We start from the raw sequence: 15,647 nt of genomic DNA on the forward strand, positions 1-15,647 counted from the left end.
TTTAACTAAACGAAAAATTAAATAAAGAAGAAAATGGAATTCTTTGATAAAGATATAAAAAAACCTAGAAGACATTTACAATTTAGATAAAAAATAAATCATGATATGTTTTCTATAAGCACAAGCATGATTTTTTGATTTGAAATTAATTAGCAATTTTCGAATGTATATTAAAAGTCTCATCTGAATTTTTTAATGTTAAGTCTTCGTAATACACTTAAAAGAATTAGCATAGCAAATACATTTTCAAGATGGAAATCAGAAATAAATTCACTAATTGAAAGGACAAAAATAAGGGCAATATTAATTGTAAGGCTTTTTAGCTGAATGCAAATGATGTAACAATATTTTACTTCCCAAATTTCTCATGAACAGATTGAGAACTGGATGATGAAGAAACAGCTGTTGTTGTTGTTGTTGACTGAGTGCTATCAGTAGTAAAATTTTTGATTGAATTCCAAATTTTTGATAACTGTGGCACCGGACTAAACGATCGTACCGTATCTGTAGCATTCAGAAGATTTGTTGAAGATGAATAATTCGTCGTTAAACCACCAGCTGATAATTTTGCTTCTGTAATGTTTGAATTTAAATTTGTATTCTACAAAGATTAAATTTTACAAAAGATTTGTAAAATCATTCATTAACTATCAACAATAGCACAACAAATATGATTTTTAATAAAATTAATATACACCATTTCACACAATTATATGATCCTCTTTGGAGCAATTAAATTAACTCAACTTACAAAGAATAAATTTGACAGGAAAATATTTTAAAAAATATCACAACTAATTTGACCAAATTCTAGGAGTGAACAATTCAGTCGATAGTCATATCAAATCCGCATACCACAAGAATTTATAGGCTACGAACTCAAGTGACTACAACTCCCAGTTAAACAAAAAAGGATCCAATAAACTAGGATATTAAAACCGATCTACTGGTTTCTTTTTTTCTCTTTTTTTAACCAATACTCAAAGTTTAATATAATATTATTAAAAGAAATGAAAAGAAAATGATCAAGAAATCCTCTAATTGCATATATTACATTAATAATACCTATTTAGGATTGTTGCAATCTATACAATATCACAATTAAAATATAGTATATCTCAACTTCTTTCATAATTTAATATTTAAAGAAATTTTTTTTTTTTGCTAAAAGAAGGAAACACAAACAGAACAAAAGTAAGTTAGAGCATGCACAAGAAGACAGCTGACCGATGCTGCCACTAAGCGGCAAGCTAGCACGTCTTCCCATGCTGCTTGATTGTTCAGTAGTTTCCTGATCACGTTCAATACATGCTGAAGTATAATTCCCACTTCTTCGTCTTTCTTCCAAACTTTGCTGTAATGCCACCGGTGTTAACCATTCTTTGGGTAAACAACGCTCCAAAAATGGTATCGAACTTGATACAGTAGCAAGTCGATTTACCCATGAGGGTATTTCTTTTCCGGTTAGCGTCTAAAATGAAATAATAGCTGCTATCATTGTAAAAGTCATAAATTATTTGGTAAGCTAAAATGTTATCATATGTATGCTATAGAAATTGTTTTCATTCATTTAAAAATTGACTGGTTCATATTTATTTTATGCAAGTTTCAATTTTTTTTTGAATAATATTTCTTTCACTATTTGAAATGTTTCTTTAACAATAGCTCCTATGCAGACTATATGCTACATTAAAATATGAAATTAAACTTGATAACATTATATAATATTTCATTTTTTCCGACTCATGATTATGCCTCCATTGATACGCTTTTCGACTTATGTATTTCCATTTTTCATTTCACCATCAAATTTTGCATATTTTTATGTTACTCGAGAAAAAAAAAAAAAAAAAAAAAAACTAACTAAAATTACTTATTATATACCTTAGCCAAAGCAGCTGTGAAATGATTGCAATTTTTTGAAATTAAATGATATTTGTCGCCTCTGTATTCACTTCCCAACATCTGGATAAGATGTCTTATATCAGTAGCACTGAAGTCGGTCTCTCCAATAAGGATACTTTCTCTGAAGGCATTCGTTTTTTAGAAAATAATCTTACTAGCAATTTTCATAGTGCCTGTTAGTATGCTTCGAAGAAATGAAATAATCACAAGATATAAACACCATGTAAATTTTGGATAAAATTACTCACTTAAATTTAAAATTCTCGCCTAACTCTTCTGCATCTTTTGGTGAATTTTCGAAAATTCCAGAAAATGAGAAAGGATGCCCACCATAAGCATATTCTGAAATAAAAAAAAGTAAACAAAAAAAAAGAGAACTTCTTAACAAATTAATTTGGAAATTGAGTTTTGAAAATAGTAGATGATTGTTGAGCTTCAGTGAAAGTATGTTAAGTTATGTATAAACTTGATTTCCTGGAAGTCAGACTTACCAATACCATATACTTCAATGCCTGTATGATACACTCCAAATCCAAGAGTAGAAGCATAATCGTTCAACCAGTACTAAAATAATGAAATTTAAAAGTAAACCAGCAAGACTCAAGCAGCAAATTAAATTCAAATATCAAACAATTAGATTTGTAACAAAAACCAAAAAAGGACCATAGTAAATACACTACAATCTAATTTGAAACATCAATCATCAATTAGTTCAGCTTTTTCATCTTTAATTTTCTCACATAAATCTTTTGATGAATTCTGAATTTAATTTGCTTCAGTTATGCAAAAAATGTGCAAATATATCAAAATGTTAAATTCTACCCCTTGAGATTGGTAAGAGAAGGAAAAAAATTTTTGTAACATTTGAATATTGCACATTTGTGAATGTTAAAATATCAAATAAGCCTGAATAAAATCAATCAATTTCAAACTATCAGTCATTTTTTAACAAAATTTCCACCGATAACTATATATGTAATAGAATTAGCCAAAAAAAAGTGATACTGAATAAAGAAATTAATGAAAACTTACCATATCGTAAACATTTAATCTTACTGGAGTTCGTGCCATGTTCAATGATTAATATTCCTTATTTCGAAAGAAAAACAACAAGAATCGATTAAGCAATAATTAAATTACGCATGACAAGAACCATATTTCTCTAATCGTCGTCAGATGATCCAATTATAAGCAAATGTTGATAATTGAGGATGAATAAAATGTATTCACCAGAAATATTTGTTGCTATTTTCACCAATGAAGTTAATTTAATCGTTAGTAATATGTAATCTTAACAAAATATTCAACAATAAATATAATTATTTAATTTGTAAAAATGACAAAGTTTATCACATATATATGTCTATGATAAACTTTAATCATTTTTAACATTAACACAGTTATATTACGCAAAAATATTTACATCAATTATTGAAAAAGAAACAACAATTAGGCATTCATTATTCAAATTGTATAATTTAATAATATTTTAATATTATTAAAATTGTTAAAAATGCTAAAACAAGACAATGAAAGAGCTAGAAGAAATATTTCCATAAAATATTACTGCAAATGCTTTTATTCTATCTTTTTTCTTTTAATTTTTATCAATGCACCACACATGTGTATAAATTTCATATAAAATATTACGAATATAACATAAAGACTTTATATCAAAGTCAGCAAATTTCGCACAAATTAATCATAACTACATTAAATGTCATATGTAAGTCTACAAACAAACAAATAAAGACATACATATGTAAGTCTACAAACAAACAAATAAACACATACATATATATATGCGTACGCCAAATCTACTAAACGTAAACGCACGTCCCATATTTACGTAACATTTCATATGAATCATTTCTATATAATAATAACCCTATACATGCATGACAATAAATGTCACTTTATAACAATAGCATCGACTATTTTTAATGATTCACAAAATGCTATCTGCTGTATCTGATAATAATAATAAAAAAATTCAGCAAAACCGTAAACAATATGAGCAATAATTTTATCAATTCTATGATAATATGGGAATGAAAGTAGCACATTACTCTATCATTGTGCTTAACTAATTATCAGAATTAACTTAATTAGTAATATATAACATGAATATTGCATGATAAAAATTGATAAGCTTTACGCATATTACGTAAATATAATTAACATTTTGGCTAATTAAAGTAAAATCATGCATTTGATTAATTGCAAATTTATCATTATGTTTATTATCTTTGCAATTTGTTAACAAACAAACTTCATTCAATGTTGCTGCATCTTGAATTAAACTTTATAAATTAAAAAATTATGAGAGATATTTAGGATCAAAGAATTTTGATGATTAAAACAAAAGATCAAGAAATCTCAACCAAATTTGTTATGCTAAGAAATCTTAACAATTGTATAAATTTATAAAGTTAATTTCAGATCAAATAATTCTTACTTACATCCTAAAAATTCCCATCCCAAAAAAAAAACCAATCAACTGATAATAGAAAACAACAATGGTATCACTCGAACTAACCTCGTAACACCGTTCCAAGAAGCGATATGCAACCGTTGGATCCTAGCAATCATTGTAATATAATTTTAATTTTGGTTTGAATTTAATTTTACATTTTTGAAGTGTTTTATTTACTATTAAATAAAAGGATTTAAGGATAAATCATCGAAAAAAGAACAAAAGAAGGTTTTTTTTTCTTTTTCCTTTTTTTCTTTTTTTCATTTCTTATTGAATGAAATGACAATTCATTAAAAATTTAATTGTAATTTAGATGGAGTGATTTCATTATGATTTCTTTTCTTTTATTCTATAGCAATGAAAAAGTGTAAATTGTGTAATTGTGAAAAATTCCTAGAATATAATCTAAGATATCTCAGGGTTTTTTGTACTTTTTATCTTTTCGAGAATTATCTTTCATATAATTGTTTTTCCTTTTTTCACTTTTTTTTTTCAGTAAATTTCAGTAAGAATTTCCTGTAATCTCATAATGCATTATGAAAATTTTGAAATGTTTGCAGAAATGTTTTAATTTTTCAATTTTTTTTTGACTTTTTCAGTTTCATAAATTGTTATCATTAAATAGTCCGTTTATTTTATTATACATCTTGAAAATTATATATACATTTTGAAAAATTTTGAAATTTTCAAAAAATTTTTTGTTCTTTTTAGAATTGTTGCAAAATACAAAATTTTTTTCTTCACAACAAATTAAAAATGCGTTTTGTTGGGCCAAAGTAAATTGTTTAAAAAAAATGCGTTCACGAAAAATGTGTGAAATTCAACTTAAACTTAAAATATAAGGCTGATGAATTTATCGAATTCTTAATTCTTTTATGATATAAAATGGTGATTTTAACAATTAAACTGACTGATCCCTTATCAGTGAATGCAATCAGAAGAACAAAAAGAAAAAAGAAAAGAAAAATATTTACAATTAGTACAAATTTTCCCAGGAATGTTTAGAGGAGAGAAAAAAAAAAAAAAAAAAACAATTATAAATTTACAATAGTTGAATATTTAACAATATCAAAAGAATATGTATATTTATATAAACAAATTAAGAAATGATAAATATTCAAAAAAAAGGAAAAGACAACAAAAAAGAAAAAAAAAACTGAAAAGGTAGAATATCATAAACAAGAAAAAAGATAAATTTAAAAATAGCTTATTTAAATTAAATGTAGTTGTAAAAAAAATTTTGGGAAGTTTTGAACAAATTCAAAAGAAGTAATATTGCATGATAAAAATTGATAAGCTTAAAAAAAGGGAGAGAGAGAGAGAGAGGAGAGAGAAAGGAGAAAAAAACTCTAATTTTCAACAACAAAAAAAACTTTGACTGCTTTTTCAGTTTTTTTTTTATAATTTTATAATTTTTTTTTAGAATTTCTTTTTGAAATTATTTCAAACAAAAAAGTTGAGAGAAAAAGAAAGAGAGAGAGAGAGGGAGAGGGAGAGATGAGAAACCAGACAGTAATTTATTTTAAGCTTTTCAGTTTTTTTTTTTTAATGAGCAAATAAATTAATGATTGAAAAGATAGGATTTAAATAAGAGAGGTTGATCAGATAAAAGGACGCAATGAAGTGGAAAGAGAAATAGAATTTAAAAAAAAATGGTAATAAACAAAAAAAATTTACCTAAGAAAGAAACAAACGAATTATCTTTCTTAAATTATTTAAATTTCAAATTCTTTTTTCCTTGCCCAAATTAAGAAATATTGGTAAGATACACAAATATTTGACAAATTTTTTAATTTCAATTTTTTAGTATAATTTTTGTTTTGTTTTTTTTTTCTTTTGTCCATTCAAATTAGAATAAAGAGATAATGGATGAAAGCTTCTATTTTTTGATTAAAATAGACATTATTGGGAGGAAAAAGAAAAGATAAACAAAAATAATGTTATTAAATTTAAATCGAAGAAAGAATACTGGTAATAATTTATTATTAATGGGTATGAAATGATTATTATTAATGATTATATTCTGATATTTGCCGTATTTAAAGTAAAATAAACTGTTATCAGCAATATGATATTATCATAACACTGTTAACAGGATACTGTTATTATGATTTTAATGATATTGTTCATTTATTACAATGAAAAAAAAAACAATAATAAAACAAATATGAATAAAATAAAAAATTTTCCACATCAATTATTTATTAGCATATTATTTACATTTAATTGTACAATAATTCTATAAACAAATTAATCACATCCATTCACAAAAAAAATAAGTAAAAATTTAACATAAAAAAATCCCAAAATTAAGCATAAAAAAAGCGATGAAAATGATTAAAAATTAATATATGTATTGGAAAATAAAAGAGAACTTTTAATTATAAAGCAACTTAATTAGCTAGAAAAAAAAAGAAATAATTTAACGTCGATGCAATTACATTTTATTATTTTATTAAATTAATATCGCTAATCAAATATTGTTACTAGTAAATGAAATTATACAAATATATATAATTAGTATGATTTGCTTTCAAGAATTTCATTATCACAATATGTTTAATATATATTTAATATATATTTTCATCTTATCACTACAGCTATTAATCACATAATCAAATATTATAATCATATTAGAAATAAATATTAAAAATAAATATTCAGATAGTATAATAGTAAAAGTAAAAAATTTGTTATTTACTGTTATCATTTATTCGCTTATTATATTCATTCATTTCATTTACGATTAAATTTTCATTCTCAAATTTAATAGTTAAAAAAATTTTTTGTTGAATTTATTTCAGTTAAATAAACAAGTAAACAAGAAATATCACTCTATTGGTTTCATTTTTTATTTTTAATTATTTCATTTATTTCAGTTTGTGAATAACAAACATTTACACTTATATCTCTTACTCTTTTTTTTTCATTTTCAAACAATTTTATCATTTTTTTTAGCATTACATTCAATCATTGAAATATATGATGTTAATATTTTATTTATTTATCAATTTGTATTGATTGATTAGCATAAATTATTAATTTGAATATTAATATGAAATAAATGTGCTTTTAGTTGTATTTCAGTTTGAAATTTTTAGTTTTATTTCAGTTATAAATTTTAATTACTCATTTTTATTATTTAAAATTTACTTTTTGGATCATTTTCATTTGGAAATGACATTGGAAATGGTATAATACTAGGATGATTTAATTGCAATTGCACTTTTCGTGAATGAATGGTATCCTCGTTTTCTTCTGTTAAATCTTCCAAATGATGTGGCTCAGTGATAAAATTAATTGAATCATGTGAAGTACGTGCTGATAATGTTGAACGAAATGGTAAATGAAAATAATCACCTGTAAGAAAACAAAACAAAAATTAAATTTAAAATGAAAAAAAAAAGGAAAAGTACTTATTTTATTTATAATATCCAAAAAATTGATTAAAAATTTACTTTATAATTTGCAAGAAAAAAAATGAGTAAAATTGATAAACAAATAACAAATTAATAGCTTTTGCTAAGCAATAGCTGATAATTATTTAATTTTTATAAATTATAAATATTTATCACTACATATTTTGATATAACTTTTATTAAGTAATACTTGATAATTATTTAATTATTATAAATTGTAAATATTTACCAGTACAAGTTTTGGTATTAATTTTATTAAGTAATACTTGCTAATTACTTAATTGTTATAAATTATAAATATTTAATCATAAATATTCATTTTTTAATCATAAATATTCACTTTACCTAAACTAAATCGTCGCCGTGTATGATTGGCAGTATCAACAATTTGTAAATCGTTTCCACATTGATCATTTTTTAATAATTCTTTATCATTAACATCTTCAACTTCACTTACTGATCTAAAAATTTGCATAAGAAAAAAAAAGTAAAACAAAAATTAAAAAAAAATTGTGAAATTATTTTTCTGTCTTTTTTTTTCATTTTTCATTCTATTTTCTTATTCTTAACTATTTCAATAATTTAAGTAATACTATTGAAATGTAACGAAATGTCATTTTTAATTTCACTTATTTTTTATTTTTTAAATTCTTGACTATTCCAATAATTATTGAAATGAAAATTACTTACTTATTACGCTTATTAAAAGAGTAATTTTGTTGAAAGTAATGAAATAATAAATTAAAATGTAAGATTTACCTAGTCCATGAAGTTGCTTTTAACAAATAATCTAATGGATTTCGCATAGAATCTGTGCTATGCGGTAATGGCATCATTTGAATTTTTTTATCACCTGATAATCTGAAATTAATTAAATTAATTAGTGAAATGATAATAAGAATTCAATGAAATAATTTTAACTCATTGTAAAATTTCATTTAGCGTAAATGCATTTTATCGTTATTAAAAATAATGCATATATTTGTAAATTTCAAAAAATTAAAACTTTAAATTTTTTTTTAGAAAGATCAAATTATAGCAAATTTAGAGCAATTTTATAATTTATTAGTTTTTTTTTTTTTTTATGACTGTAATATTATTAGCACTAATGAAGCATACGATTAATTTTATATATGATATATTCATTGCTATTTTTAATTAAGCAATACTCGTAGGATTGAAATAGTTATTAATCGTAGACTAATAATTGTTCATAATAAAATAAGTATTATTAATTTCTCAATTTATTTTTTCAACGCAAACAGTTGAAATTTTAAAGTTAAAAATTTATTCATTCGAAATTATAAATCCATTTGATATTTTAAAACTCAAAAAATCCTTTTTCTTGTTTTTTTTGGATAAAAATTTATAACACATTTTTTTTAAGCATATAAAAAATATTATGTATAAAAATAAAAAAAATCTAATTAAGATTTTTTTTTTGAATAAAAAGTTAATAATGCAACCTAATATGGGCAAGTGAACCGGTAATACTACTCATTCGTCGTTCAAGTACCATCGATTGTTGTGTATAAAGTGGTTCAATAGGTCCATTCCAAAATGCATCTTTCTCAATTGCTGGCGGTTGATTGTAACCCAAATCAACGATCATTAAGCCTACCTGAAATGATTGGTTGCCCAAATCAACAATCATTAAGTCTACCCGAAGGGATCGTATCCCAAATCAACGATCATTAAGCCTACCTGAAATGATTGGTTGCCCAAATCAACAATCATTAAGTCTACCCGAAGGGATCGTATCCCAAATCAACGATCATTAAGCCTACCTGAAAGGATTGTTGCCAAAATTAACAATTATTAAGCCTACCCGAAGGGATCGTATCCCAAATCAACAATCATTAAGCCTACCTGAAAGGATTGTTGCCAAAATTAACAATTATTAAGCCTACCCGGAGGGATCGTAGCCCAAATTAACAATCATTAAGCCCCTGAAAGGATTGTTGCCAAAATTAACAATTATTAAGCCTACCCGGAGGGATCGTAGCCCAAATTAACAATCATTAAGCCCCTGAAAGGATTGTTGCCAAAATTAACAATTATTAAGCCTACCCGAAGGGGTCGAAGCCCAAATCAACAATCATTAGATGTCGTGAAAGACGAAATATTTAATTATATCCAAAACTAACAAATTCCTCTTATCTGATTCCTTTTCCTCACACAACAAAAACCCTTTGTTAGCAAACCCTTTGTTAGCAAAACCCTTTATTAGCAGTCTTTGTTTCACATCAGTTAAATATCCTCTGCCGGATATCTGGTCAGCTCAGTTATGCATATAAACCATCGTCCTCCATACGGTGGTTCATTCTGCATTTTGGGGTGGTTTTGATATCATTTTAATGTTTTATAATTATATCTTTCGTTACGCGTTTGTTAATCGGTGTAGCATCCGTATGATATGTATAAAGCGCTATTATTTGCTTCATGTTAAATAAAGGTTTAATTACCCAAGTTTGAGGTTTCACGACATTAGACCTAACCTAAAAATTACCTTTTTTCTGCGGTGATTTTATTTTTTAGCTTAAAAGATTTGATTAAAAATAATTTGGAATATAATTAAATATTTGGCATTTTCTTTTTTCTATTTTTTTTAGTCACAATTTATGGTACACTTATTATATTTATATAAGAAATTTAGTTAATTATAATATGCTACTAAAAAATTAAGAAAAAAAAAGAAACAAACAAAAAGAAAAATTTTTTTCTTTCTCTCTGTCTCTTCCGCCTTTTTATATGTTTTTCGAATTTTTATAGTTTTAAAAAAATTAAAAATTGTTGAAATTCATTTTTCATGACATTTACAGTAATTGTATGATAACAGAATGACTAAAAAATTATTTTGCCTATATTTTTATTTCATTTAAAAAAATGATAAAATTTTTTTATTTTTAAACTTCATGGTTGTTGAAGTAATCAAATTAAAACACAAATTTTTATATGCCAAAATTTTTAATAAAAAGAAAAAAAAATTTTTTAATTTATTTTTTAATTCAAATAATTTACTTTAATAATTTTTTTTAAATTAATATTTTTGATGATAAAAAATTAATTAAAACGTTCGATAAATTATTAAGAAATTAAAATTTTTTTTCAACAAAAATTTAATTTTCAAAAAACATACAGCAAGATTTTTATCGAGTAGAAAATTACATTCAAAATCATCGTCATCTTCACCAAATGGATTCAGTAGTACTTCGGCTACTTTTAACCAACCCATATAAAAAATAAATTGTAAAACGGACATAAATGGAAAAAACGCATCGACCTGAAAATAAAATTGAAAATAAGAAGTGAAAAAGAATTTTTTTTCTTTTTTTTTTGATTGAATAAAGTAATATAAAATGTGGAAAATTTCAAATATTTGCTAAATTTTTAGCAAATTATTTTTAAAAATTTCCTTAAGGACTTTGTTAAATTTAGCTTTATAATTTATAGCTTTCAGTTTTTCATTTATTTGTTTTTTTCCTTTTTTCCTTTTTTTTTTTTTTGATTTGTGACTAAGGGATTCAATAATGAAAGAGATTTAATAATTTCTTTCTAATCCAATTAAAAAAATAAAAACAATTTTTTAAAACAGAACTGAAAGCATTAAATTTATTCAAATTTTAAATTATTGATTATTAAAATTTGAATTTTAATAATCAATAATTAAGAAATTAAGTAAGCTATTGCATGTTATAACTTTTACTTAAAATGAGCGATATAATGCTAAAATTAAGTAAATAAAACTAAATCAATAGTTTCATTTATTTTAATTTTTTCAAGAAAAACAAAATATTACTTAATTTTTTGCAATATCAAAAAAAAAAAAAAAAAAAAAACAGAAATAAAAATTTGTAAGCGTCGAGTTTCTTTTTTCTTTTTTGACTAAAAATAAAATTTATAATTAATTATTTACTTTAGACTTATTTGGTGCTTCATCTGAAAGAATATGTTGTCGTGATATGGCGCACACAAAAAAATACAAATGAACGCCAAGGACAACAATTTGAGCATACATAATTGGTAATGGTACCCAATCGAAATTGTATAAATTTGCCATATTTGTACGAAATCGTTTAATTTCCTGCAAAAAAGAAAATAATATATTTTTTTATTTTATTATTAATTATTGATTTAATTATTGTTTTAAATGATTAATAATTCTATTCCTTCAGCAATTAGTTAAAGAAACTCGTTTTTTTGTTATTATTATTTTAATTCAGTCTCAGTTTACATATGTATTTTTTTTCTCCCTTAATTATATTCGTATTTATTATTAATTAATTAATTAGTCGATTTATAATTTGATAAAGTAATTCCATTCATTCCATTCATTCGATATTCATGTATTATAGTCATGTTTTTTTTTCCTTTTTCCAAATTATTATAAATTTTTTAAAATTAAAACTTTTGTATTTTTCACCCTAAAATTTTCCTCATAAATGCATTTATTTGTTTATGCTTACTTATTTATTTGTTTATATCGTCTCGAAATTAAATTTAATATAAAATAAAGTGTAAAAGTTAAAGTTTCATTCTAATTTTTCTAATTTTTCTTCTCTTCTTTAAAAAAAAAAAATACAAGAAATAATTAATTTATAATAGTAATTAACTTACTTCACAAACTTTCTGCTGTAACCAATCGCTTGCAATTTTTTGTTGTTGTCGCGCATCGTCACAAATTGCCAAAGCCCATTGAAATGGTATCCAATGCTTATCATAACGATAATGAATTTCATCTAATTTAGCTTTTTCATGTGACATCATAAATCCTTAATAATATTTGTTTACAATTTTGCAAATGAAATTTTGATAATTCCTTTTAGCATAAAATAGTAAATAATATAATAATTAAAATTGGCCACTTTGTTTTGTCTAAATTTAATTGCATTAAGTTATTATTATTACTAATGCTATTTAAATAATATTTCCATAGTGATATGGAAATATTATTTAAATTCTTAATGAAAAATCATTTAAATTATATTAAATTATCGTTGTTTAGCCTATATTAAATTTATCATTACTATTAGATCAAATTATATTAAATTATCATTATCAGACTAAATTTATATTAAACTATCATTATTACTTAGTTAATATGAAATTGTCAGATAAGATTATCATAATTAATTGAGTATTTTAAGTGATGAAGCATATGATTGAAATATAGAATAAATAAGTCGAATTATATGCAATTATTAGTGACTTTTATTAGTGCTGTTTTTAATAAACAATAATTTTCACTTTAATAATACTTTAAACAGCTGTTTTAATAAAGTTACTTTAATAATTGATACCCTCATTTACTGTTACCCATAGTTATGGGTAGAATATTGAGTAGAGAAGTTTATTAAGACAAAGAAAGCAGTTTACATGAATGATAATTCTCAAACACCTCAAAATATTTAATTATACAAATAAAAATTTGATTATACGAATGAATAAAAATCATTAAAAATTGTCATTTAAAAAAATCGTTTAATTATTAACTTTTTTCTATTTTTGATAGAAGAAATGAATAAATATTTGTTAATTTATTAATAATAATATAATTTATGAAAAAAAAAAAAAAAATTTTTTTAACTTTTCTAAACAAACCTGATGCAACAACAGAATCTAATGTTGGAAATCGTTTTCTTACTTTCATGCTAATGTCACGGAAAACAAGTGCTTGCGATAAGACGCAATAACGAACAATGTTACGACGCATTTTACGTGATCTTTCATCATCGCCACGTACATACGCTGCTGTCATTAATGCAATACTACAATTAATAAACAAATAAACAATGCTAGTAATTTTATAAAAATATTTATAATAAACTTATAATAAAAATTAAACTTTTTATGATTCACTGGATAATTTTATCGTTTTTTGTTTTATTTTTTTGACAAATAAATAAATTTAATATGTCAAAATAGTAATCAAAAAAAAAAAATTAGAAACTAATAAAGAAGGAAGAAATAGCACAAACTTGTCAATGTAACCAATATTATTAAAGAATTTAAGCCATCGATTGATGACAGATGTGACAAAAAAGCCAAGCATGAAATCAAGTGGTATTAGATTCAATTTTTCATCCAATATATGAGCAATCCGTTCGAAATCTCTATAAAAATATTATTAAGATTAGAAAAAAAAAAACAAGTAAATAAATTATACCTCTCAAAATTTATTAAAATTAACAAAATAATTAGAAAATTTTTGATAAATAATAGTATTTAGTAAAGTCAAAAATATTTCTGTGTCTTAATTTATTACCAATCAACAAAATGTTAATTATTCTTTCAATTTTTCCAATATTTATGCAAATTTCGTTCAAATTTGATACAATCAAATTCAGTATTAATTGCAATAAAATTTGTTGTTTGAAATAAACAAGAAAGCAAAATTGAATTGTGTAAAGATTTAAATAGAATTTGGTTTTATTAGTTTATTGTACCAATTGAATTTCAATAAAAGAATTTTTATTTTTTTATTTTCAGAATACAAATTTTTTCTCAAAAAAGAAATAGTATAATTGAATCATACCTAATTTGTTGAGGTGACAACATTTTACGATAAATAATACCGATAGTAAAATAAAGCAATAACCAAATGACAAGTTCAAAGGTCACCGACTTCCAAACACTTCCACGCCATCGAAATAATAATTTGAACAGGGTCCATGGTCGTGATGTTGATACAGCCAAGTTATATTTTACGGTCATCTTTGAAATAAAATTAAATAATCTGGAAAATAAATTTCGAACATTCAAATTTCACATATTAGAGATTTTCGGAATGAAATGATCTAAACAATGTAATTTAATTGGAATAATTTCAAATAATTCTAATTTGAAATAACAAAAAAAAAATGTTATTTGTAAAATGTAATAATAATAATAGTAATACTAATAATATGGATGAAATTTTTGATCTTTGGAATTAATCGTTGAATTAAACGAACAAAGGAAAAATGAATTCTTTGAAAATAATATTTGTTATTGAGCAGAAGAAAAAAAAAAACTTTTTTTTGTTAACTACAATAAAGAAAAGAATTATAAATGTCAATAATACTTTAACATTCATAAACAAATATATAATTGTAAATACAAATGTAAATAAACAAATATACATATATTTGTAAATACACAGACACAGACAAAAACATATACACAAATACAAATATATGTAAAAAGAGTTAAAAGGTTAAATTAAGCAAGTGCAGTCGAAAAACTGGTGATTTAAGAGTGGCGTTGACATGACAATTGGTGACAATGACAAGGTAAACATTTTAATTACACAGGAAGGTGACAGTAACAAAACGAATGTGAGAATAATATTTACTAGAATGAGTGAATTCAATTGGTGTAATAGTATAGGATGGAAAAGAACTTGCAAAAGGTTAAAGGTTGAAAATTAGAAATTAAAAAACCTAAGCAAATGAAATGAACCATTTATTGTTTTTATTCAAAATAAGAAAAAATAAACCAAAAAACCAGCAGTTTTTAAATTATTGTTTATCGTAATTAAAGTGTTTATAACAATTTTTAAATGTCAAATTTTCTATTAAAAAAATTCATTTTTCTTTTTAAAGTAATTTACTTTAAAACAATTTTAACAATGAAATTTCAAGTTTCTTTGTAAGAAAAAAAAATTAGTAAATGAAATTAATAAATCCATTACTACTGATCCAAATTTTCATTTTTTTTGATCTTTTACAACTAAATGCATTTTTTACCAATCAGTAATTGTTGTTTTATCAAGTAATTAGAGAATAAAAAAACTTTTCTTTAAAGAAACTTGAAATCATAAACAGTAAAACTAATCTTTGATCTTTTCATGTAATCATTATTTCATT

The 15,647-nt window shown here is 23.4% G+C and overlaps 2 protein-coding genes across 2 annotated transcripts; both read right to left on the reverse strand.

The window, feature by feature from the left end:
* Positions 1 to 349: 349 nt before the first annotated feature.
* Bm3870 (CGI-146 protein, putative) lies at positions 350 to 2,976 on the reverse strand (the record flags this gene model as incomplete). Its single annotated transcript, XM_001892050.2, has 6 exons — positions 350 to 573; positions 1,228 to 1,471; positions 1,885 to 2,026; positions 2,154 to 2,247; positions 2,397 to 2,469; positions 2,938 to 2,976. The coding sequence occupies 6 exons, from the start codon at positions 2,974 to 2,976 to the stop codon at positions 350 to 352; spliced, it is 816 nt and encodes a 271-aa protein (XP_001892085.2).
* Positions 2,977 to 7,523: 4,547 nt separating this feature from the next.
* Positions 7,524 to 14,514, reverse strand: Bm10674 (Uncharacterized protein; the record flags this gene model as incomplete). Its single annotated transcript, XM_043082238.1, has 10 exons — positions 7,524 to 7,741; positions 8,146 to 8,261; positions 8,560 to 8,661; positions 9,267 to 9,421; positions 10,940 to 11,083; positions 11,717 to 11,884; positions 12,418 to 12,572; positions 13,402 to 13,568; positions 13,779 to 13,913; positions 14,336 to 14,514. 10 exons carry the CDS (start codon positions 14,512 to 14,514, stop codon positions 7,524 to 7,526), a joined length of 1,539 nt encoding a protein of 512 aa, XP_042938172.1.
* Positions 14,515 to 15,647: the final 1,133 nt, after the last annotated feature.

Source organism: Brugia malayi (genome assembly GCF_000002995.4).
Source record: "Brugia malayi strain FR3 genome assembly, contig: Bm_v4_Chr4_scaffold_001, whole genome shotgun sequence".
Classification (NCBI taxonomy): domain Eukaryota; kingdom Metazoa; phylum Nematoda; class Chromadorea; order Rhabditida; family Onchocercidae; genus Brugia; species Brugia malayi.